At 48.7% G+C, this 24921-nt stretch overlaps 3 protein-coding genes across 3 annotated transcripts; 2 read left to right on the top strand and 1 right to left on the bottom strand.

Annotated features, from left to right (window-relative positions):
- Positions 1-231: 231 nt before the first annotated feature.
- On the bottom strand, positions 232-3670 carry DFFB (DNA fragmentation factor subunit beta). Its single transcript, XM_038159775.1, has 7 exons — positions 3495-3670; positions 3134-3260; positions 2866-3054; positions 2099-2178; positions 1774-1947; positions 1266-1366; positions 232-787 (listed from the first exon to the last, which is right to left on the bottom strand). Exons 1-7 carry the CDS (start codon positions 3606-3608, stop codon positions 571-573), a joined length of 1002 nt encoding a protein of 333 aa, XP_038015703.1. The 5' UTR covers positions 3609-3670; the 3' UTR covers positions 232-570.
- On the top strand, positions 3659-19033 carry CEP104 (centrosomal protein 104). The gene is made up of 22 exons (XM_038159714.1): positions 3659-3782; positions 4422-4585; positions 5099-5272; positions 5593-5731; positions 6315-6380; positions 6745-6821; positions 6964-7132; positions 7394-7552; positions 8159-8389; positions 8600-8803; positions 9313-9480; positions 10046-10219; positions 10540-10716; positions 11118-11324; positions 12305-12421; positions 12855-12891; positions 12969-13041; positions 13619-13727; positions 14621-14759; positions 15437-15504; positions 15725-15815; positions 16958-19033. The coding sequence occupies exons 2-22, from the start codon at positions 4473-4475 to the stop codon at positions 17089-17091; spliced, it is 2826 nt and encodes a 941-aa protein (XP_038015642.1). The 5' UTR covers positions 3659-3782; positions 4422-4472; the 3' UTR covers positions 17092-19033.
- Positions 19034-19882: 849 nt separating this feature from the next.
- Positions 19883-24734, top strand: LRRC47 (leucine rich repeat containing 47). Its single transcript, XM_038159735.1, has 7 exons — positions 19883-20533; positions 20633-21079; positions 21819-21935; positions 22243-22358; positions 22657-22759; positions 23150-23239; positions 23418-24734. The coding sequence occupies exons 1-7, from the start codon at positions 19898-19900 to the stop codon at positions 23628-23630; spliced, it is 1722 nt and encodes a 573-aa protein (XP_038015663.1). The 5' UTR covers positions 19883-19897; the 3' UTR covers positions 23631-24734.
- The last annotated feature ends 187 nt before the right edge of the window (positions 24735-24921 follow it).

Below are 24921 nucleotides of genomic sequence, written 5' to 3'. Positions count from 1 at the left end.
GGGAGATGCACCTCTGAAGCAATGGCAAAGGGGCAGGTGGGGATGAGGGCAGGAGTTTGGCACAGGTGAGGTGGCAGCTCTGCTGCTGAATCACCTTTGGCATTCCTGCAGCTACCTGCAAAAGGCACAGAAAAAACATGATCCTAAATCCTCCTTTGTTTGGCTTAATCTCCAGAGGAATAGGAGCCTATGAGCTCCTGCAGGTTAGTTTGTAAAAACTAACAGGTTTGTAAAAAATGTTTTGTTCAAGTTTCATTTCTGTCTCCTGTGAGTTTTGGGCCAACGCTGACCTGAGATGACAGGGTAGAATCAGAGTCAGCCTCTGGCTCATTTTGTACCTTTATCACACTTGATTTGAGCTTGATTTGAGGGAAGCTTGTAAAGAGTGGGAAAGCAGGAGAAGAGAATTAAATGGGATATTGGAGTGTGCTTTGTGAGGCTCTGGTTGGGTTACCCAGCCAGTCTTGTGCCAGGGATTCTCAAACAGTTCTTATTTAAGAAATTGGAGCTATTTAAAAACAACAGACTGACATGATTGAAAAAAGCAGCAGGTCCCTTCCAGAGACAGCACTAGGAAATCTCATGGGTTTGCTTCCTCTTTCTGTAAATTCTGGTTTTGTCACAGCTGAGGTTATGATTGGTTTTCTTATGGCAAGCAATATGTACGAGTTTTAAATTATCCAGGGTAAACAGCAGCTGATAGAAGTATTCCCAGTTCACTTCTCTCCCATCTCGTGTTTTGACAGCTTCTGCCAGTTCTGGGACAACAGCACGTTTCTTCTCAATTCTTGGGGACACAAAAGAGAAGACAATATTGCCATCAGGAGTTTTTTCAGAATAATCAAGACTCCATCTTCCTTTCAGAGCCAGGCAGAACTGGAATTCTTTCTCCATTACTAGGCATATGATTTTTTTTCCCCCAAGGAAATTAGTTTAGCAAATCTTGTTTGCTTCACGCCAACATTTGAAATGGTTCAGGGGGGATTTTGTAGGAGAGGAGAATCCACACGGATAGAGCAGTGAGGAGGGGTTTTGCTTCCATACACAGAAAATCTGCACAGAAGCAAAGCAGCTAATGAGAAGCAGCATTTCATCTGTCTTCAGGGTTTTGTTCTCACAGCAGCTGCAGCATCCCAGCACCTTTTCTCACCACATACTCACAGCAGAGCTGACTGCACAGCGGGGGGAAGGGACTAAGGCTGAACCTTTCTGGTGAAGCTGAAGGCCACAAAGCAGAGCACTCTGGATTAACACTTTGTACATACATGTGGTCGAGATTCCAGGTGCTGAAGAGGATCCTGCTTTCCCTGTTGCTGTAGGGGTTGATGGAATGCTTACACGGGCAGTCATCTCTGTCAAAAGGTCCCTGTGAAAGGTGTCACACTTGTCACCCCAGCGTGGTCCTGCCACATGCTAGTGAACCAGAGAGATCCTGCACCCACATCCCGCCCAGCCTGGCACTGCACCCCGGAAGCTGCTTCCTTCCTCTGATGTTGAGGGGGGAATGGGATCAAACTGATAAAAGGGGAAGTTTGAGTCAGGTATACAGAAGAAATTCTTCCCTATGAGGGTGGGCAGGCCCTGGCACAGGGTGCCCAGCAAAGCTGTGGCTGCCCCTGGATCCCTGGAAGTGCCCAAGGCTGGGTTGGATGGGGCTGAGAGCAGACTGGGCCAGTGGAATGTGCCCCTGCCATGGCAGGGGTGGAATGAGAGGCTCTTTAAGGTCCCCTCCCACCCAACCATTCTGTGATTGTTCAGGAAGGCTGCAGGTACCTGACAGGAGAACCACCCCTCTGCGGTGCACAGGCGTGCTGCCTCCTCCTCCTCCCTTCTGTCAAAGTAGCACCCGTTGTACTTCACAGATTTCAGTTTATCTGCCATCAGGTCGATTATCCCTCTGTAGGCATCTCGTGCTGCAGGATGAACGTTTGAAATAAAACCACTAACCTAGAGGGGGGAAACCCAGCAATCACTCCTCGGTTCCTGTGGCAGCCTGAGGCTCTTTACCACAGTCACAACTGTAGAAATATTTTATGTTCCTGCAACCACAGAATTACTGTTACAGCTTGACACAAGTTACTTGGACAGAAACTTTTACCTCTCTCAGGTAGCCCCGCATTCTGCTCTCACAGCTGTGCCGCAGGTAGCTGGATTTGTTCTTGAACCGAGACTCCAGCCCTGGAGGGAACGAGATTATTTTGTGCCTCAGCACAGCTCCTGCCCAGCTGGGAGTTCATGCTGGCTTTCCACAAACTCAGGCAGCACAGGTTTTTCAATTTCCCATTTTTATTTTACTGGTTCAGGACTACCCTGCTCGTAAGCACTTCAAAGGATGCTGTAGAGCATCTGCTGAGGGAGCAGGAGCTGGTATTGTTATGTTTCTTGTTACTCTGTATATATGGGACACCAAGAGATTGTGAAAGGAAAACAGAATTGTTGGGGAAGAACTGCAGCAATGGCTTGGGAATGGAAAGGGAGACTTGCAAAGTGTAAAGAGAGCATAAACCATAGTTAGCTGGCAGAGATGCACAAGTTACCCATACACTGTTAGCAAATCATTAAAACATCATAAATACCGATTTATATTAATGGGGGGAAATGCATTCCAGAGCTATGTTTCTTAAAGCAATAGGGAACACCATTTTTAAAAATCATTATCTGACAGTAAATGTATATGTACATTAAAGAAATCTATAACAGGTGCTAATGGAAGGGATAACTAAAGCCCTGACCAAGTTCCCAATCCCACCAGCCACAAGAGCTCCCAAATTTTGCTTTAAGAGCAACAAAACTCACAGAAGTGACTTTTCAGAGCAGAGCAAGACCTGGGAGTCCCTTAGCAGCTTCCTACGGCAACAAACGCACCTTCAAACCATTTCTTGTCGTCTTCCTTGTCCTCGGCCAGGATGTTTTCGCTCAGGTTGTGGATGAGATCCGCCAGCAGCTTCTGCCTGTGGGGAGCCCGCTCGTCCGTCAGCAGCCTCCGCGCAGCCTCCACCACGGCGCCCTGCTGGCTGCAGAACGCGGCCAGGAGCCGCTCGATGTCGCTGGCACCTGGGGCAGGTGAGGCGGCACCGCCTGAGCCCCCGGGGCCGGCGCTGCCCCCGCGCCCCCCGCCCGGCCCCGCACTCACAGCCCCGCCAGCTCTCCCCGGGGCCCAGCAGCACCAGCTCCGTCTGCGGCGGCAGCGCTCGGAAGTAGCTCTCGGTCAGCTCCGTGCCGTCCTCGTAGAGGCAGAGGCGGCTGCCTGCCAAGGGAAGCTGCCCCACGGGCGGGTGAGAGCCCTGCTCCGGGCGGGACCCCGGCTCCGGGCGGCCCCGACCGCAGCGGCTGCAGCTCCAGCCCCGGTCCGGAGCGGCGGCACCCGCTAGTCCCGGTCCCGTCCAGCATCGGCAGATCCGCCCCGCATCTGTGAGCAGCATCCCAGCCTGCTATCGTCGCGTTCCTCTGACACCCGGCAGCCCCCGGCCCGTCCGGTCCGGTCCGCCCCGCACCTGCAGCAGCCGGCAGCCCTTCCTCAGCAACCCGCGCAGGCTCCCGGCCGCCACCCCGAACTTCTGCGGGCTGCCGCACCCGCGCAGGCGGAAGGGCCGCAGCGGCTCCGCCATGGCCGGGCCGGGCCGGTGCCGCTCCCCGCCCGGTGTCGGGGCCGGTGCCGGTGCGGGTGTCGGTGTCGGTGTCGAGGCCGTCCCGCGCAGGCGCCCTGGGGCCGGCGGGGCGGTCGCGCCTGCGCGGCGGGGCCGCGTTGCCATGAGAGCGGCGATGGCGCCGCGCTGAGCCAGGTGGGGCCCGGCCCGGCGCTTCCCCCCGCGCCCCGCTCTCCCTCCGCCCCGGGGATTCCCCCGGGTCCCGCCAGGCTCCCCCGGGCTTTGTCGCCCGCCCGCCTGGCTGTCCTCCCGGAGCGGTGCGGCCCTGACCATTCCGGGCCTGCGCTGCCTGCGGGGTCGGGGTCGGGGCCGGTGAGGGGAGGGAGGGACGGGGCCGGTGTTGGTGCCGTAACTCGGCCCGGGGTGGGCAACGGCGCTCCCGGTGCTTGTGTCCCCGGCAGTAGCCGCCGTGGGTGCGTGGCTTTGCCAAAGAGACTAAATTGACTTTGTGCTTTGCTTTTTGTTCTGACTCGAACGCCCAGAGCTTGGTGCAGCTACAGGTTTGGTGCAGGTTGCTCCTGTATGCATTTGGAGCTCTTAGTTTCAAGGTCCATCTTGGATTAGCAGGTTTAATTTATCGGTAGATTGCTCTGCAAGTGATTGAAATCCACTAGTTTTGCTCAGCACTAATCAAACCTGCACCAAAAGAACATTCATGGCGCCAATGTTAATTAAAGGGAATATATATTTGCACTCATCATCTACTGACTCGACTGACCTCAGGATGCAATTCTTTGACTGTAGTGCCTCAGTGGGTTTTTCTCACCCTTCCAGGGATGAGTTTAAACTTGGAGGCCGTGGCTGTGACCAGCTCATCTGCCCAGGATGCCACACAAGATTGGTTTCACGGTGGTCAGTTCGTCGGGACACGAGGATGGGTTCAGTGCTCGGGAGCTGATGGTTCATGCACCGACGGTGAACGGGTGGCGCTCGCCCAGGTACTGTGAGGGGATGGTCTTGGAGCACTGAATTTCCAAAGCACCAAGTTTAAAACGAGTGGCAGATGTACCATGCGTGGTCAGAGCAGTTTACAGTATCACAAACCAAGCTGATAAAGCAAAAGAAGTTACTTTGATCCCATGGAACCCTCATCCTGGGGGAAAAAGCACCTTGGTTAATGCCTAAAGGCACTGCATTGTATTTAAATAAAGTCCTGGAAAATGAAAATGGGAACTGGTTTTGGTCTTGGCAGTCTTGGAGTTTGATACTGCTTTGGTTTGGTATGAAAAATCCATTTGACTCAGCACATCTTCTTAACATGTGTGGGACACCTGAAGATATGCACACAGTAAAGAGAAGGAAAAAGTGTTTCTGCTCTTGGGATTCTTACAATATTTATAATGTTGGCTTACAGTTAACAGCTTGAAAGTTTCATAATTAAGTGTTGCTCAAGTTGGAAGTGAAATCTGCTTTAAAATGATGATTGAATTCAGAAACTGTGTCTCTTTCAGGCTCTGTCAGTACCCCCAGGAAATCACCCTGCAGCTGGTGGAGAGGTGTCGGATCCGGAAGCTGCAGCTGCTCGCTCACCAGTACATGATTGCCAGCAAAATTGAGTTCTACATCAGTGAAAGTCTGCCTGAATACTTTGCTCCCTATCAGTCAGAGAGGTTTCAGAGACTTGGGTGAGACAGAAAGTTCTGGATCGGTTTATTGTCTTAATCAGAAAAGTTTCAGGGGGAAATAATATCCAGTGTGGGTTGTGTGTGATGGGTCATGCTGTGTGAGCAGCTGGGGGATCCCGGACTTGTGTAGATCCGTGACAAAGCTGGAGATGCAGGTGGATTGCCTTGCCAGGTGACAGCACACAGTTATTTCAGCTGTGAGGTTATGAGGGAGGTTTCACAGTCGTTTCAGTTATGAGGGGATTTTAAACCTGAGGGTCAGAAAGCTACCTGTGTGTTTGGATGTATCCTCTGCTCACGTGTTACGTTTTCCTTCCCAGTTATGTCCCTCTCTCAGACAATGAGAAGACTGATTTCAGAGCTCGAGAGTTGAAATCTGTGTACATGGATGCAGTTGGCCAGTACCTGAAGCTGATTTTCCATAAAAACTATGTCAATAAATACAACCTGTACGGGCAGGTGAGTTAGAAGTCCTTACCTGGTAACCTAGGTGACACTTCCATAGTAAAGAGCAGGCACAGAAATCTGCTCCCTTGATTTGTAGAAGCAAAAAAAATGTTGCGTGAAAGCTCCTGTGTTTATTTTAGTTTGTTTTAAAGCACAAACCACAAATAACAGGTTAGAAGAGAGTTGGGATCAGGTGGATGCACCTCATCCAGAACAAATGAGTCAAGGGCACATTCTGTCACTCTTTGTGCTGAGGTTTGGCAGCAGGGTCTGTGTTGAGGGCAAGGAACTCCCTCTGAGAACAGCTTTGGGGTCACAAAGCCACTCTGAGTGTTTTGGACCTGTTGTGGCGTTAATTGAAGGTGTTGCACAGCCACCATGGTGCAGACACACAAACCTGCCTCAGTTCTGCTGGGGCTCATTTCAGACAGTGGGTTGTAGATTTGGTGATACATCTGCAATGGAGCAGGAGGCACACTGAGCACTCAGTGATTCTCTCTGCTCCCATATCACCCCCTTGACCACAGGCCCTGGTTTTTGTTTCAAGAGAAGAGGAATGAGCTTATAAATTTCCATTTTCTGTGAATTTCTGCAGGTTGCCCTGGTAGCTGTGAACATCATTGGGGATCCAGCAGACTATGGCATTGACAGCATAAGCAGTGTAAGTCCAAAGCATCCCTGTCCTTTTGCTGATGCTCCATTTCTTCAAGTTCAGGTTCCTGGAGTAATGGGATGAACCTTTCTTGAGCCAGTTCTTCAGCAGAGCTGTGTTGCATCAATTTATTTTTAATGTTCTCTTGAAGCAAGAAATTTAAGCCTAATAGGGGAATACAAAAATTTAAATATAATCAGTTGGGACATTTTCATTTTCATTGTCTCCAGGTTCTCTTGCTCCAATGTGCCCCAAAACACAAGAGCTCTACATTGCAGAGCTGGTGTTGGTTGTGGCAAGTCAGAATTCTGTCTTGAGCACACACCTGATGTTGGTGAATGTGCATTAAGATTTTTTTTTCACCCTTCCAAAGCCTTCCAGAGAGAAGCTGATAGATCACTACTTGGGAATTAAATTGGATGACCCTGCCTTAGATGGAACTTACCTTGGGTAAGTTTGTTCTTGGCAAATACCCTGGCAAAACCTCTGCTTGTTGTAAAGCAGTTGTTGATGTCTGTGTTTTGTTAATTCCCTGCTAAGGAAAAGAGAAGCCTGCCTTGTTGTGGTTTACTTTATCATTTTGTGCCTTCAGGAAACGTGACTCCATTTCACCTCTGGACGATTTGGCCTTTGACATGTACCAGGACCCAGAAGTGGCTCAGATAATCCGGAGGCTGGATGAGAAGAAGAGGGAAGCTGTGCGTCTCGAGTGCTACGACCACGCCAAGAAGCTCAAACAGGCCATTGCAGACTTGCAGAAGGTGCTGTTGGAAGATCTTTGACACCTAAGTAGAGCAGAGCTCCAGTGGCCCATCAGGGCCTTGCTGTTTGTGTGGAATTGTAAAAAAATCGTAAAAAATTAATCCCAAAAGAATAATTTTAAAATCAGATAGCTTGATTGAGTAATTTTTCTGGAAGCAATGAAACAAGTAGAGGAGGGTGGTTCCAGGAAAAATGCTCAGTAAAGTGATTCCAAGAAATGTTGAGTAAGATGATTCCAAGGTGATTTGTACCAATCCTAGGTGGGCGAGCGACTTGGCCGGTACGAGGTGGAGAAGCGTTACGCGGTGGAGAAGGAGGATTATGACCTTGCCAAGAAGAAGAAGGAGCAGATGGATGAGTACAGGCTGAAGGTGTACCAGCAGCTGGAGCTGCACGACCTCCTGGATGCACAGCTGCTGGTGGGTGCTGTTAGTCCAAACTCAGGAGTGTGTTCTAAAAAGAAATGACAGAGCAACCAAACTTCATTCACGGGTTAATGGAAATTGTGAGATTTACTGAAGCATTTCAGTTGTCTCTTTGGATTGTGGATTTCTTCAACCTGAGACTCTCAATGTGGTGTTTTATGAACATGCTTACTTCTCCATAAATCCCATTAAAATGTTGAGGTCTCTAGAAAATGGCATTAGAATCCTGAATGTTGTGCATAATTTCAAGACTACCCGATGCAGGTGAATAAGGTACTTTCTCATATTTTGGAGGGGTAGAGGAGGCTTAGGGTGGTATCAAGGCTAACCATACAGAATCCATGTGATTTTTTTTATATCCATACAGTTATGTAGTGTGCTCAGAAGAGGAAGTTTTATAATCTCTCCACACATGCACCCACACAGAATTATTTTCTGACTGTTTCATAAAGCTGCATCCAGTGGGAATGATGACACACCTGTGAGCCAGGTTCAATGTTTACTTGAAATCACCAGAAGCCAGTTGACAGAGTTGTAGCTGTACTGACTAATTTTAGCACATTTTTAGCCTTGCTGTAAAAACCTTCTTCCCTTTCTCAGATCCGAAAGCCATCTGAGTTGCCCTTGGGATCTGTGAGTGGCACTGAGAGCCCCCAGAGCTGCCCTCCTGAGCCTGCAGACCCACCCCAAGGAGAGCCCCCGAGGGCAGAGCCTGTGCTGGAAGAGCAGTTGGTGGATCCCACTTCTTCTGAGCCTGTTGTTCCCTACCAGTCCATTCTTTCTCCTCAGACTCAGCCCACAACCTCCAAGGAAGCGTTTTCCAAGGAAAATGTGAGTAGTGTTCCCTCTGTTACTACAGAAACCTGTCAGAGCAAACAGTCTGATGTCCAACCTTCCAAATAATGTGCTTATTCTCATGCTTAACTGGGGTGTGATGCTGCTTTGATGTGAGAAAATTGCACTGAGGTGAATCCAATTAGTGATAAAACCACTTCACATCTCAGGCATTTCCAGAACAACTAATTTCATCTTTTCTGCTAGGTTGAAATTTTACCTTATGATGAGAGACCTCTGCCAACCGTTTGCAAGCAGGTGGATGAAGCTGTTGCCTATGTTGAGCCAGAGGTGACTGAGGAGGACGTGGGTGATACTCCAAGGACTGGCAATACTGGGGAGCCTGAACAGCTCACACAGAAGGCACTGAGGGAAGCCAGCCCTGTTGTGGAAGTTTTTGGAGAGACTTTGGTAAAAACCAGTAAAACAAACTCAAAACCCAGTAAAACAAACCCGTGGGTTATTGTGCTCTGTGTTAAGAAGATTTTCATGTGTTTAGAGATGCTGTTTTGAAATCTGAGCTTAAAATTTGACCTTGGCTCTGGGGATGCCTGTTTACACCATCTCTACCAATCTGTAGCTTTGATGATTGATTATTTGGTGTGCTGATAAACAGACAGGATCCAGCAGACTGCTTTAGGGTAGGCACCCAGAACACCCATAACTTGTCACTGTCTTTTGCAGGGAGAGAACCCCTCCCTGTGCCTGGAAGGGCTTCATGAGCCTGACCTGTTAATCCCATTTCACTCGTCTCATTTCAAAATGTGTGCTTTTAATAAAGCCAGATTCCTGTGGGGAACATCTGGGGACTTCACACTTCAGTTCATACGTTCTTTTGAGGCTAGTTCTCTATAAAAATGTTAAATATGTATTGAAATATCTGCAGGGACCCTTAAAGAGATAGATTGTTCTGTTCTCAGGTTTCAGGAGCATATTCCAGAACTTGGTCATGTCGAGAAGATGCTTTACTGACTGTGTACAAGAAGCTGATGGAAGTGTCAGTGGACACTCCAAAGGAGGATTTAAGGAGCATGCTGAGGGCTGCTGTTTTCCTTGTGAGGAGGGCCATCAAAGACACTGTGTCTTCAGTAAGTTGGGATAAGTTTGGTGCTCCAGTGAAGAACTGGCAGCCAAAATTGCAGAAACATGGGGTTAGGATACATTGAACAAATAGTTTATAAAGCTACTGTTGAATAAATCCAAAACCAAAACAAAGTCCCTCAAAACTCCCAAAACAACTGGGCAATGTCTGGCATTGATCAGATGGAGAAAACTGCCCTGGGCTGAGCCATGAGCTGATGCAGTAAATGTGCAGTGAGGTCGATCCTTTTTCTTTGTTAAATCTGAAATGCAGCAATGAAATAACTTCTAGTTTCTAGCTTAAAGCACTGCACTTAGCTGAAGGACGCTTGGGCATCAAATAAACTTTAAATAAGAAGAAAAGAAAATCGAGCTGGTACTCTTTATGAAACAATTTCTGAAGCCTTTTACCTAAGTCCTAGCAACAGATTTTCTGGAAGACAATTGTCTGAAGTAGCTTCCATTAAGGATGTTACTGTAATTCCAGATTAAGAATAGATCTTACTGTATTATCTGAAAACAGGGGGCTCTGTGTTATTTTTGCTCAGTATTTCCTTTTTCTTTTTAACTTAGGTTTTTCAGGCTTCCCTGAAACTTCTTAAAATGTTAATTACCCAATATATACCAAAACACAGACTGGGGAAGCTAGAAACATCTCATTGTGTGGAAACAACCCTGCCACATTTGCTTTCTAGAACAGGAGACTCTTCATCCCGTCTTCGTCTTCTGGCTTCAACCTTCATCCAGGTGAGTGTTTCCCTTCAAATTAGGGAGCTCATTGGTGAGAAACACCTGGTCAGAATGGACTGTGAGACCAGGGGTGGCTGCTGTGAGGTGTTGTAGCTTATCACAGAATCTTATCACAGAATAGCTGGGGTTGGAAGGGCTCTTTGGAGATCATCCAGTCCAACCCCCTGCCAAACCAGGGTCCCCTGGAGCAGTCTGGGGGTACCTGCTGCTGCTGCAGGTGTGACTCTTGTGTTCTTTGCTGCAGAGATGAGACCCTGCTTTGCAGAGGCAGGTAATTGTCCTTATCCAGTGTGCTCACTGACTCTGTGTGTTTCTAGGAAATGGCACTGTGCCCTGAAGTGAAACCTCTCCAGATTATTCCAGTGCACCTGGTTAAAACATTAAAACCAAACTCCCCAACACACCTGGCAATGAGCCACGTGGAGCTGGTGGAATCTCTCCTGGGAGCCATGGGGACTGAAAACTCCGGGTTTACCGTCAACAACGTCATGAAGGTAAGAGGTTGAGGTTACAGCACAGGGAGGATTTTCTGACGGTTTTCTGGGGGCTTGCCTGGCTTTTTTTGAGTGCTTGAGAATTCTTGAAGAGGTGTATTCCCCTTATCAACAATGCTGGTAATTTTAGAGCAGGGCTTGGAGCAACCTGGTCTAGTAGAAAGTGTCCCTGCCCCTGATATGGGGTGGAATGGGATGAACTTTAAGATCCCTTTCATCCCAAACCATTCTGGGATTCTGCGAAGCAAGATGTTAATATCTGGAAAAAAGAACCAATGAGTTAAAAAGTGTTTGCAACAACCTGTCTTGTAGGAAGATTTCTCCTGCTGCAGGAGAGTCTTGGACTAATAAATCAAAAATGTGAGAAAAAAAGAGACATCATTTTTTATCATCATTTCCAGTTTGCCACGGGAGCTCTGGAGCACAGGGCTCAGGAGGTGCGTGAGGTGGTGCTGAGGATCATCTTTGCCATGTACAGGGAGCACAGGGCAGCTGTGCTGGAGTATCTCCCTCTGGACGACGCCGGCGCCCGCAGGACCGTGCGCTACAAAACTCTCTTTGAGGGCTTTGCCAAAATCGATGGGAAATCTTCTGAAAGTGAAGTCAGGGTATGTAAGGAGAGGCAGAATGTACAGGGCCACTTCAGGCATGGTGTGTTGTATTTGGGGGGTTCCCAGACGAAGGAAGGAATGATGAATCTGACTCCATGTTCTCAGAAGGCTAATTTATTATTTAATTATATTATATTTAATAATACTGAACTAAACTATACCAATGAATACAGAAAGGATACTTACAGAAGGCTAAAAAGATAATAATGAAAACTCGTGACTCTTTCCAGAGCCCTGACACAGCTTGGCCCTGATTGATCATTGAGTCAAAACAATTCACATGAAACCAATGAAACAACCACCTGTTGGATAAACAATCTCCAACCACATTCCAAAGCAGCAAAACACAGGAGAAGCAATTGTTTTCCTTGTTCTCTGAGGCTTCTCAGCTTCCCAGGAGAGAAATCCTGGGCAAAGGGATTTTTCCAGAAAATAGGAGTGCCACAATGGTGTTTGGCTGAGTGGTGTCCTGGTTTCATGGCTGGATTGGACAGTGCATGGTAGCAGAGTGTGGTATCCCATGAACTCCCTTCCCAAGCCAATTCCCAAGGGCGTTGCACCACAGAGTTTATTCCTCCTGTGGGGAAAGACAAGACTCCCCCATGGACCTCTGCCTCACCCCAGGTGTGTGGGTAGTGTTCCTTAGCATGGATAGCTGAGTGTATTCCCTGTGCTCACTCCTGGGAGCAAAGCCAACAAGGAAGGCTGAGATGGACAAGCCGTTTGGAAAATGCACAAATTTTCTGCTGTCAGTCCTTGGGAACAGTAAGCCCAAAGGCTGTGCCAAGTGTTTCTTTCAGGCAGTGCAGAGGAATTTGGGAAGAGGGAGGTGTCACTGTGTCACACCCCTCACTTAACCAAGCAGGACATTTCCTCTCCTGCATCAGCCATGAGTTCTGTGCTGATGTGTTTTGCAGTCTCTTGTGTACGAGGGATGGTTTCAAAGCTTTTGGGACTGACAGAGTATTTCCTGCCAGGCACAGAGAAAAGCAGCAACAGAAGCAGAGAAACAGACAAAGGAAGAAATGAAAGTTCTGAAAGGCCACCCAGCAGCTCTGAAGTTAGAGTTACTAGCAGAGGTTGAAGCTGAAGAGGTGAGCATGTTTCAGTTCAGGGTTGTTTTAATCCTTTGCTCCTTAGGTATCATGGACTTAGATAATGAGCATTGGTGTTGTCTTATTAAAAAGAGTGAGAAATTCTAGACATACCCTGGGTGACTTTTCTCCTCAGCAGTCCAGCTTAAAATCTGGGGTGTTGTTCCTCCTAACATAGTGTAAAATTTGGATTCTTTATTATAATATAACAATAACACCAATAGTATATAATACCTTTATGAAAAAGCAACAATGCCTTTATAATCTAAAATAATACCTTAATACAAGTGATTTGCCCTAGAACCAGAAGCACAAATGTTGTAGTGCATTGGCTCTGCTTCTAAATTTAAAATTCCAGACAGAAATCAGAATATAGTGTGTTCCCTTTCTCTCTGGAAGGCAAATTTCTGAGTTAAATTTCTTTGTTTGATAGGAGAAAGAACCTTCTTTTCAGAAGACAGAGAATCAAGGTAGGTAGTTTGAAATAAGAGTTGAAAATGGAGATGAATTAAAATGTGATCTTGGTTTAATAGTTCTCTCCTTACAGGTGACCAGGTGTATGAAGCTAGAGCAGCAAAGATTCAGGAGGAACTTTCTTCTGTTGCAAATTACCTGGATAAGTAAGTGAGATGAGCCTCTAATCACCCTAAGCCCTCGGTGTCACCTGTGAGCTCCTAACAGTAATCATTTTTCTCCAGTAGATCAAAGCTAATTCCTTCAGCAGTGAAACAATAGAGACTAAAATCTCTTCTAACAGGTTTGAAATGATCACCAGGCAATCCTTTGTGCTTTTCTCTGAAGTTCTTGGATACTGTGACTTTGTACTTTTTTTTCCTGAGTATTTGCTTGTGAGATAAGAAATAGCCCCAGTTTAACGTTCAGCTGCCGGCGTGAAATAAGGGAAAATATGGTGAGGCTTTGCTGGGTGTTGTAGGGGGAGGGCATAGGAGAAGCCCTTGGAAATTCTGGAGCCAGGAAAGCCAGTTTTGGTGAGGTGCTCTCTCTTCTGTAGAATTAATCATTAATCATTGTATTTACCCTAAATTACAAGCCAGTAACTGCCCCATCCTAGGCTCAGCTCCACACAGGGCAAAGAAACTCTCCAAGATATTGAATGTGTTTGAGAAAGCTTGGAACAGTAGGAACAGGGCTCATCTGTTTCTCTCTGATGTCACTGATGTTTGTATTTTTTCCCAGCTTGTGTATATTTTGTGGTGAAAGGAACGAGTCCTTCACTGAGGAAGGGCTGGATCTGCATTACTGGAAGCACTGCCCCATGTTAACCCGCTGTGAGCACTGCAAACAGGTCAGGCTGAGCTTCCCAGAGCTATTAGACATGAGCTGCTGTTGTTCTGGTTTAGATATGCAAGATATTTAACACTGCAAGGTATTTAACACATGGGGAGGAGAATTCTGAACACACCCGTGTGGTTTGGGTAGTTGTGGAAGCCCAGGGCACTGGGAATATTTCTCTGTCTGCTCTGGGGTGCCCTGACCCCCAGGGCAGCACTGACTGTGACCCTCATTCATGGAGAAAGTTTCCTAGACTGCAAGATAGACTGGAATCCACAAAGACAGACTGGAATCCACAAAAGTGTGAAATGGATTACAGAGAGCAGTGTAGGTGCATCACTTGGGGAGAAATTGAGGTTCTGGGATGTTTAGTGTGTTGTGGATGGGAGCAAGATGGAGGGCACAGGGTGTCATCCTGGGTTTCTTCTTCATGCTGCTTCTTCCTCCTTCTCCATGGGTTTGGGTGGCATTTTGTAATTGGGCAGCAAAGCCCACATTGGGGCTCTGTGGGATCAGTTATTGGGTTAGAAGGGGAAATAATCTAGGTGTCAGCTCTTAATTGGACAGTTTAGTGTTAAAAGCCCTTGGAACAAGCGATTGTTGGCCATTTTGTGCCTTCTGATGCAAAGCTGTTGAGCTCCCAGTGGTGAGACTGTTTCACTGATAAGAAATAATAAACACCTGAGTCTGAACATGAGCTACTGTCTCAAGTGCCTTCAGTCCAGACCCAGAGAAACCCACAGCTGGCATCCCCACAGGCAGTGCTTTTGGAAAAGAGCACCAATAGAAAATGAGTTAATAACTGGACTGAAATTAAACTTTCCCTTTGTCATTTTGGAAGGTGAGGCTGAGCTGATGAATCCCCTCTCTGTTTGCTCAGCACAAACCTTGCTGGCTGTGTTGCAGATGCTGGAGATCTGCAGCCTGACAGAGCACCTGCTGACTGACTGTGACAAAAGGGACAGCTTTGGGAGGTGCCCACGCTGCAGAGAGGCCGTGCCCAGGGACGAGCTGGCCAGACACATAAAGAGCAGGATTTGCAATCGTGAGTAGCTCCAGACAGGAAGGTGGAACATCAGAGGTTCAGATTTCAAACACCAGGGATCTTTGGCAAGTCAGGCTGCTTGTGTTCCAGTAAATCCTCAGGAGGGAAAAGATTTGGGATAAATGCCTGAGTTTTCAGGTGCTTGGCCTCTGTGAATGGGTTTGGGAGTGTGAGTGGAAAGACTGGAAAATCTTTTCCATATCCCTGTAGATTGAGCACTATCCCAGCACAGAAGGGACATGGCCCTGTTTTGGAGTGAGTTCAGAGGAGGCACCAAGTTGGTCAGAGGGTTGGGTCACCTCTGCTGTGGGGAAAGGCTGAGAGAATCGGGATTGCCTGGAGAAGAAAAGGCTTTGGGGTCTTCCAGGGGCTGGAGGGGCTACAAGAGAGGTGGAGAGAGGCTGTTTAGAAGGGCCTGGAGTGACAGGACGAGGGGAAGCAGGATGTTCTTTAATGTTCCTTCCAATCCATGTGATTCTGGGATCTGAGATTCCTTTTGATCTGGTTTTGATGAAGGTGATTAAACACAGGGCTTCTTTGGGAGCAGTTAATGGTAACAGGGCAGGAGCTAGGTTAGACATGGGGTAGTTTTATGCTCCTTGCTTTGCAGATTCTCTTCTTGTGTCTGAAATTAGCCTCTCTTTGCAATTCTTACATTATTTTTCAAACAATTTCAGCTGCCAAACCAGAAGATGTGGCAAACCACTGCCCTTTGTGCCATGAGAACTTTCCTCCTGGAGAAGAGGTGAGGCCACCCTTCACATTGGGCAGATGTTGTTACGGGCTGGTTTAATGTGATGAACCTTTCAAGATAGATTAAAATAATGGAGACATTAATTTCTATTTCATAACCAGGATCTCATACTTTGAAAAAGCAGATTAAAGTGCTGTTGATATAAAGTCTGTACAAAATTAATGCTAATTTTGCCGGTGTTGTGCTGTCATTGTTTTGTAATTGACTTCAGGCCTGGAGATCTCACCTGATGAGCAGAGATGGCTGTAAAATGAACCAGCGGAGGATATCCCCCATGAACAAAACCATTCTGGTGCAGCCTGGTAAGACATCAGTTAATGATCATAACATTTGGACTTTTTACTGTATTGCCTTTGCTTAAGGAAAGTGTTTCATCCCCAAGAGCTGAGTCTGTGCAACTTGTGGTTTGCATTGTGCTGGAGCAGTGTGCCTGGGGAGCAAATTCCCAAAATCATGCAATCCCAGTCATGTTCAAAGGAGGACACCAGCTCAGCTGGTGGGGAAAACTGGCAGATTTCATAAATTGATCAGTTCAGGGATTTTTTTTCTGCAGGACAGGATGACAGTGAATAGAACAATCAGCTGAACAGTGTTCTGGAAAGCTCCTGAATGCTGACACAGGGAACCAGAGCCTGATGTAGCTTTCAGTGTCCAGTCAAAGGTTGCTGATCTGATCCTAATTACACAGTGAACTGAACAGTGAGTGCTGTGCACTGCTTTTCCTCTCCAGTCCAGACTCAGGAACCTGACAGATTTATCACTGTGCAGCTTTTTCACCACCAAAGAGACATTGATGATTCAGGTGGTGTTTTTTTCAACAGTTGCCCTTATGAAGAACATGGAAAATCCTTTTATTTCCAGAACACACAAGTTAAACAAACTGCCTGCAGCACCACAACTTTTGGCCAGTAACATCCAAACCTTTCCTCCTTCAGACTCTTTGGAGTTTTTTAGTCAGCTATGTGTTCACAGTTCACCTGCTCTGAGCAGTGCTCTGCTCTTCATGTCACTGTCCCATGTTCCTGGAAGGAGCTGTGGAATTGCCCATTCCAGCTGAACTAAGTGAATCATAGGAGTTAAACTCAGACTTTCCAGTGTTAAACTGGATCCACAGTCCTGTCTGTCTGTCCTCAGCTTTGCTGTTTGTACTGGCTAATGAGACACCAATCAGTTGTTAGTTTGCTGCCGCTTAGAATTTGTAAACAGAAGCAAATCCTGCCTGGATAAGCTCTGATTCCAGAGCTATTTCCTAGAGGTAGGACAGGAGCCCTGACCATTCAGTCTGACCACTGATGGTGTGGGACATGCTGAGGCTCAGTGCCTGCCAGCTGCTGCTGCTTCAGTCATTCAGACTTAACAGATCTTGGGAATGAAAACAGTGGATTAAATTCACTTCTGGGACTTGATGTGCTTGTAATAATGATCTCTATTTTTCTCTTTGCAGCCAAAGTAGCTGGCCACTATTTAAGGAGACCAGGTCCTTCAGGAGCAAGGTTTCAATCTCCTTCAGTAGGAAGCAAGATCAGAACTCGAGGGGGCCCAAATAAAAACACTGGCAAAACATACTCCAAGCGATGACAGGACAAGTATTTCTTCCTTTGTCTGAATAACTGGGCACATGGCTGTTGTGAGCTACTTAAAAATTGTAGGCAACTTGTATCATCTTTTATGTGGGTTGTTTTCAGCCTTGAGCAGTGCCTGGTGTGATCCCCACGGCGTTGCTGTCCCTGCAGCACTGGGCTTTGCTTTGCTAGGAATGCTCACGTTGGAAATACCAAATGTTCTGGGACAAAAACATTATTTTGACAGATCACTGTGCTCTCCTTTCCAATCCCATGTCTGTAATTTAATGGGTTCAAAGACATTAATTATGTCAGGGGAGGGAAGTCTTTCCTGGTGCTCGAGGAACAGGAGCCACACGTGGGGGAAGCCTGGCCTTGTGTGTGTGTCAGATTTAGGGTTCTGAAGGCAGCAGAGCTGTACCCAAAGCACTGCTCAACCCCAGGAATTTGCACCAAATGGAAAAGCCAGAGGGCTGGCTGGATGTTTTCCTGTGCTGTACCACTGTGCAGGAGGTGACAGGACATTGTGGCCTCTCTCACTGTGCACCAAGTGCCTTAGGAGCCCACTTGGCAGGAGGGTTAAAATACACCCTCCAAGTCTGTATCCCCGAGAAATGGCCCCTTACAGAAATGAAGAAATAATCTTGCTTGGGTCCTGATGAGCTTGAATTAGTAAATTTAGACCTTTTTGCCTGCTTTAGTGCACTTTCAGCTCAAATACTGAGCTCCTCTAGTTAGATATTGGTTAAAATAGCCATCCACAGACTGGAGCCCGTGTCTTGAACAGCTTCAGAGAGACAGAGTCTATTAGGACCCAAGGCATGAAGCTTTGTACCAAAGCAGCCATTCTCACATCTCTAACATTCTCTCTTTAACATTCCAGCTGTTGCTTTCCAGTGTGGAATTGGTACCATGGGCACGGGAATGAGTGGTCATGATAATATGAGGGGAAATTTGGGGGGTTTTGCTCCCATGGAGTGACTTTGTGGTGTTGTTTTGTATATAGAGCTGATTTTTTAAGACAGTTTTTCTAGTTTGCTTGCAGCCTGCCTCCCAGCTTATGGATTTTCCAGGTAGATCAGTGTGCTTGGATTTAAAAATTCTTTGTTTCAATTGTTTCTCTAACTTTTCCAAATACATATTTCAATATTTACACACACATTAGGAACATATATATATATGTATTTTTATTTTCCCTTTAGTGACATGGGTTCCTGTTTGAGAGCCTGATTCTCTATGCTGAGTAAATAATAAATATCTCAAAATAGCCATTGATCTTGCTCAGAGGTGCAAGGATGAAAACTACTCTGTGGTACAATAAGAAAATAACTTAGTGTTGATAAAATAGCAATTTTTTAGAATGTGAAGGGACCCTTTTGGAGTACAGTGGTACCACCAGCGTCATGTTTAAAGGTGGATTTACTGGGGTTGCACCTTAATTAGCAACTTGGGTTTGCTGCAGTGGTAAAATAAACACTGGAGTGAAAAACACCATGAGGTTTGGTGCTGTGCCACCAAGTCTTGAGCAAAATATTCCAGAGAAAATCCATTGCACAGGTGCGGCTCTGGGCAGTGAAAGAAGGTCTGCAGGGTGTTGGACTGGAACCTGGATTTGGCAACGATGGGGCCTCAGCAGGAAAGCAAGGAAAGAGTGTGGTCCTGAGTGATCTCTGTCCATTTGAGCTGTGCCTGAGTGTCAGCTGAGGCATTTTCATGTGTCACTGCAGAGATGGTTCCAGAGCAGCCCCTGTCCATGTGTGCAGGAGTTGGTCTCATCCCAAAACACCTCTTGGTGTTCCACTACACCAAGAGAGCAATTTATAGCGATTGCATGTTCCTAAGTGCTGGATGAGCAAATCACATATTGAAATCTGGGAGATTTTATCAAGAAAAGGAGTCACTTGTGTTAAATGTCAGTTATTTTTATTGCACATATTTAATAAATTACTTTAGCCAGTCTGGAGGCTACGTCTGCATTTTCCACCTGCTGCAATGGGAATGGGTACAGGGTGGGGTGAGGCTGCGGTACCTGTGGGAACCTGTGAGTGCTGTACCTGTGTGTGCCATGCCTGTGGGACCTGTACCTGTGTGTGAGCTGGATCTGGACCTGTACATGTGTGACCTAACCTGCATGAGCCGTGCCTGTGTGACTTGTACCAGTGTGTGCTGTATGTATGTGAGCTGCACAGGTGTGAGCTGTACCTGGATCTGTGTGACTTGTACCAGTGTGTGAGCTTTACCTGTGTGTGCTATTACTGGACCTGGCTTGTACCAGTGTGTGAGCTGTACATGTGTGTGCTGTCACTGGACCTGGCTTGTACCAGTGTGTGAGCTTTACCTGTGTAAGCTGTGCCTGGACCTGTGTGACTTGTACCAGTGTGTGAGCTGCACAGGTGTGAGATGTACCTGGACCTGTGTGACTTGTACCAGTGTGTGAGCTGCACAGGTGTGAGATGTACCTGGACCTGTGTGACTTGTACCAGTGTGTGAGCTGTACCTGTGTGAGCTGTACCTGGACCTGTGTGACTTGTACCAGTGTGTGAGCTGCACAGGTGTGTGCTGCACCTGGACCTGGCTTGTACCAGTGTGTGAGCTTTACCTGTGTAAGCTCTGCCTGGACCTGTGCGGCACTGCTGGGGCAGACCCGCGGCTCAGCAGGGCCCGCGTTTTGCCCTTGTTTAAGGTGTCACTGCTCCCGGAAGCAGCGATACCGTCCCGGCAGGACCGTGCCGCCGCGGGTTCAGGTCGCGGCCGGACCCTCCCCGAGGGCGGGCCCGTACCGGGGGCGGCCCTTGGGCGGCTCTGGGCGGGCTCTGTGCGCGATGGCGGCGGCGGGGCCGTGGCCGGAGCTGGAGGCGGCGGCTCGGGAGCGGCGGCGGGAGCTGTCGCTGGCGGGCGCGGCGGTGGCCGAGCGGGTGGCGGCGGGCGGCGGGCGGCTGCCGGAGGCGCTGCTGGCGCTGCCGCTGCTGCAGTCGCTGGAGCTGAGCGGCTGCGCGGCGCTGCGGGAGCTCGGCCCGGGCGTGGCGGCCGCGCTGCCCGCGCTGCACACGCTGGTGCTGAGCCGCAACGCGCTGGGCCCGGCCGGGCTGGGAGCGGGGCTGGGCGGGCCCCTGCCCGCGCTCCGCCTGCTCGACCTGTCCGGGAACGGGCTGGAGGCGCTGCCCGCCGAGCTTGGCGGCACGGGCGGCGGCGCGGGGGACGCGGCCCCGGCCTTCCCGCAGCTGCGCAGCCTCAACCTGAGCGCGAACCGGCTGCGGGAGCTGGGCCCGGGGCTCGCCCGCGCCGCGCCGCAGCTGCAGGAGCTGCTGCTGTCCGGGAACCGGCTGCGGGCGCTGCCCGGAGGGCTCCTGCCCGCCCCGGGGCCGCCCGCGCCCTTCCCGCTGCTCAGCCGGCTGGACGCGGCCGACAACGAGGTGGCCGAGCTGGGCGCGGAGATCGCGGCGCTGCCGGCGCTCAAGGTGGGAGCCTGCCCGGGTCCCCGCCGCCCTCCCGGGTCCCCGCCGCCCCCCCGGGTCCCCGCCGCGCAGCCCTGACCGTCCCGTGTCTGTCTCCTCCAGAGCCTGGACGTGGCCAACAACCAGCTGCGGGAGCTGCCCGCCGCGCTGGCCGACTGCCCCCGCCTGAAGGAGGCCAACTTCAGGGGCAACCAGCTGAGGGACAAGCGGCTGGAGAAGATGGTCAATGGGTGCCAGACGAAGGCCATTCTGGAGTACCTACGGGCCGGGGGCCGTGGGAAGGGGAAGGCTGAGAGTGGCAGAGAGGACGTCAGGAAGAAGAAGAGGGAGAAGCAGCAGAAGAAGGACAGTGGGGATGGGGAGCAGGATGAGGTGGAAGAGGCGAGCAGGCTGCTGGTGAAGGTTCTGCACGTCTCTGAGAACCCAGCGCCTTTGGTGGTCAAAGTGAGCCAGGGTGTCAAAGATGTGCGAGCCTTCATCGTGTGCTGTGTGTTGAAAGGAGTGAACTTAAAGCCGGGAAATGCTCTCAAGAGGTTCCTGACCATGCAGGTAACAGCTGCAGCCTCGTGGTACTCATTTGGAATGGGAATATTGCTGGCAGAGTTGGAAATAGACTGTTCTAGGCCCCTTCCAGCAGATGAGTTTGGGAAACTTAAGGTGAGCTCCTCGCCCAGCAGGTGTGAGGGTACAGGGTGAGTTGTCCCTGCCAGCAGCACATGCCCAGTCAGTCTGAAATCAGCAGAACTGGTTTTTGGGGAGGACCCATCAGAGCTCAGGTGTTGCCATGAGGGCAATGGACGCACTCCCATTTGTGTTGTGACTGTAACAGCAGCTTGTTAGTGCTGTGGAACCTGTTAAAAGCTAAAATAACCCCATGTCCATGTCTAGAGATCCCCTGGATTGGCTCCAGCTTCCCTGATCTGTTAAAACCGTGGTACACACCCAGCCTTCTGACTGAGGCATCCTGCCCATAGACCTGTCCCTGGGCCTGCTGCTCACCTGTCCCTTAGGTGGCAGGTGGGAGCTGCTTTCAGGTTGCAAGGCTTGAGGATTTGGGATTGCTTTCTGACTTAACGTTTGGTTTCCCTGTAGAGAAACATGTCACGTGTTGTCAGGCTTTGCTGCCTTTGCATTTGGGCTGTAAGGGAGATACAGGTGAAGGGAAGGGCTCTGTTTTATTCACCTGGCTGGCAGAGCTGCCAGCATTAAATACAGAAGAATCTGCACATAGGAGGGATAAATCACACTGACTTTTTGATCTATTTTGATGGCATCCTTTGTGTTTCAGACCAAGCTGCACGAGGACATCTGTGAGAAGCGCACAGTGGCCACCATTGCCACCCACGACTTGCTGCTGGTCAAAGCTCCTCTGACATATGATGTTCAGCCTCCTGACGAGCTCAAGGTAAGGCTTAAGGGTGCTTTCTTACCCCATAGGACCTAGGAAACAAACTCCAGGAACTTGAGATGTTGTACTGATTTCCTTGCTGCCCTGCTGTACCAGGTGCCTGGTTTAGTACTAGTGGCTGAGCCCGTTTTTCAAGTGGGTGTTACAGCAGTCCACGTGAAATGGAAAGTTATTTTCATGCTGAAAAAGGCATGACAACACACAGGAATATTGTTTAACTATTCACTTGCTTAGAGGGGAGTGTTGTAACCCTGGCGTTCGAGTGAAATTCAGTTAAAATGTTTTGTTCCCCTGCGTGGTGCAGATCGTGCCCCTGGGTCGGAAGGAGATCAAGGCGAAGGACCTTCTCCGCCAGCTGCAGCTGGAGGCTGAGGAGCAGCGGAAGCAGAAGAAGCGTCAGAACGTCTCTGGGCTGCACAGGTCAGTGCCTTGTGGTGGTTTCCCCACATACATTTGGGTGACTGCACTGAGGATGTGACAGGTGTGTTCAGAACAGCAGATAGAAGGGAAGCAGAGAGGATTGAAGGGTGTGTGGTGCACAAGCTGTGAGCTAAGGGATCAGGGATGAAGTAAACTTGATGTAGTAGCAGATAGGCTGTAAGGCAGTGTGTGGCCCTGCCCTGTGCAGAGATCACACACTAACTCCTTTTTGTCACTATTTCCTGCCCTTGTGTCCATCTGCTCTCTCAGTCACTCTCTTCTTTGTTTCTCGTGGCAGGTACCTGCAGCTGCTGGATGGCAAAGACAACTACCCGTGCCTGGTGGATGCTGAAGGTGCTGTGATTTCCTTCCCACCAATAACCAATAGTGAGAAAACAAAGGTACTTCCCATTCATGGAAATACATTAATAATTAAGCAGTGTTTCTTTCTGTTGAGAGATGTTTCACTCAAAGCCGTACACAGTTCTGTGAAACTTGTGCTCGTAGTCCAAGTATAAACTCTTACAGTTTATATGGGCTCCACCGTCAAACTGAGAGGGATCTGGGAGTTACAGTTTTACCTCTGGAAATCTGTTCCAAAGCACCAGCCTGCCTGGGCAAAGGCTTTGTTGAAGGGCAAGAATGTGGTTTTTGATTTGTAAAGAGCAGCAGAGCTTTGCCCCTGATTAAACTGAGCGAAAGCCTTCAGCTCTGTGTGCTGGGATGTGTCCAGGGGGTTATGGGTAAGCTGCCCTGACTCCTGACTTGCTTCATCTCTGATACTCTTGCAGATTAGAAAAGAGACCCAGGACCTGTTTCTGGAAGTGACGAGTGATACCAGTTTACAGATCTGCAAGGATGTGATGGACACCCTTATCCTGGTAGGGAGTTCAGGAAAATATTCTTCTGTTCTTGCAGGGGGCTCCTACCAAATGTGTCATTGCTCACATGCACTGAGAAGAACACAGACGCTGATTTGTATTTTGGTAGTATTGTTACTCCCTCTCTTTGTTGTCTGTCACAGAATTGATGTTGTTCTCTGTACTCTGCTTTTAACAGAAAATTGCAGAGCTGAACAGATCTGCCTTGGAGAACAAGGAAGGCTCTGGTTCAGATCTGGAATCAGATGCTCTCTGTGGACCAGGGAATTCGAACCTGCCCTTGGTGGTGGAGCAGGTGCGAGTGGTGGACACGGATGGGAACTTGAAAGTACTTTATCCTTCAAAAACAGACCTGGCCACAGTTTCCTCTCTGCTGACTGTGATCCGTTAGCAGCTGCCTGAGCTGAGACAGGATTCCATTGCCTTTATTTTGGTTTTTTTCTGTATGTTCAACAACACAACTGGTGCTCAGTGAGCTGGTTTGGGTTTTTAAAGAAAAGATGTGGAGCATCCTGCTGGGAAAGCAATGGCTTCAGAGTTTGATGAGCTACAGCAAGGAGAATTGGGATCTTTCCTCCTTGACAGAGATCATCCACGGCCTGTGCAAAAGAGCAGCATCTCCAAACATGGACTGAAGGCAGAGAAGCTGTTGGATGTCAGAATACAGTAGAGAAAATCATTACAATGTTTTAAACAAGCACAGCCACATTTTTTCTGCAAGATCACTTTTTCCTCCTGGGGTTTCATCTGGATCGTTATTATGGCAGCAGAGAAATGCAGTAATTGACAGTGTGGAACTGAGGTCCTCTGCTGGGTACAACCTGGAGTCAGAATGCCAAAGTACTTTGCTGACATCTTGTTCTGCAGAGTTTTATCTGGAGTAACTGGGCATTTAGTTGAATGTCAGAAGCATTTAATTGCTGTCAGAACTTGAGGGATGCATTTTAAAGTGACGGTTTTTGTGTTCAGGCACGAGCACAGCTTCCATTTCTAAGGGATTTGTTGAGTCAGCTGCAGGGTTTGTGTGTCCTGGTGCATTTCAGGGCCATCCTCCATCCCTGTGGGAATTGTGGTGACCTTGTGTATGCCCAGAGAGTTACTGTGGTTGAGCCTTGGCTTTGTTTTGCAGAGGAGGTTCAGGTCCATTCAGAGCTGCCTCCAGCTGACACTGCTGAACTCCCTGTCCCCCCAGAGTACAGGCACTGATGCCCAGAGTGACCCTCCTGGAGCTTTCTGCCTCACACACATATTTTTACCTTCCAAAATACAGGCAGTTGGAGTAGTTCTTGTTTGGCAGTCTCTGAGTGATCTATATGTGTGGGTGAGCACTGGTGTGAGCTCACACCTCTCCCTAAGCCAGGGTGACACCCAGATTGACTCTCTTCTGGTAAAAATGATATCTCAGAGCTCTAACTGAACTGCTGCCATGTCAAGTACATCCCCATGTTGGGACTTGCACAAGGAATGGAAAAATAAAACAGCTTTTGCAGCCCTGGCACTGTCCCTCGTTTTGGCACTGGGGGATGTTCAGTCATGTCACTTAGAAACTTCCTTAGGCAAAAGTGGGAATTACACACTCCCCAGCTGCTTGCAGCTAAGCCATCCTTGTGCTTCAGGCTTCTCTGGGAAGTCAAGTGTTAGCACAGACCAAGGACTTCCAGTGACTCATGCTCTGAGTTGGC

Source organism: Motacilla alba, chromosome 21, assembly GCF_015832195.1.
Source record: "Motacilla alba alba isolate MOTALB_02 chromosome 21, Motacilla_alba_V1.0_pri, whole genome shotgun sequence".
In the NCBI taxonomy this organism is placed as follows: Eukaryota; Metazoa; Chordata; class Aves; order Passeriformes; family Motacillidae; genus Motacilla; species Motacilla alba.
Note: the sequence above shows the minus strand (reverse complement) of the source record. Positions and strands in the feature narration are given on the sequence as shown.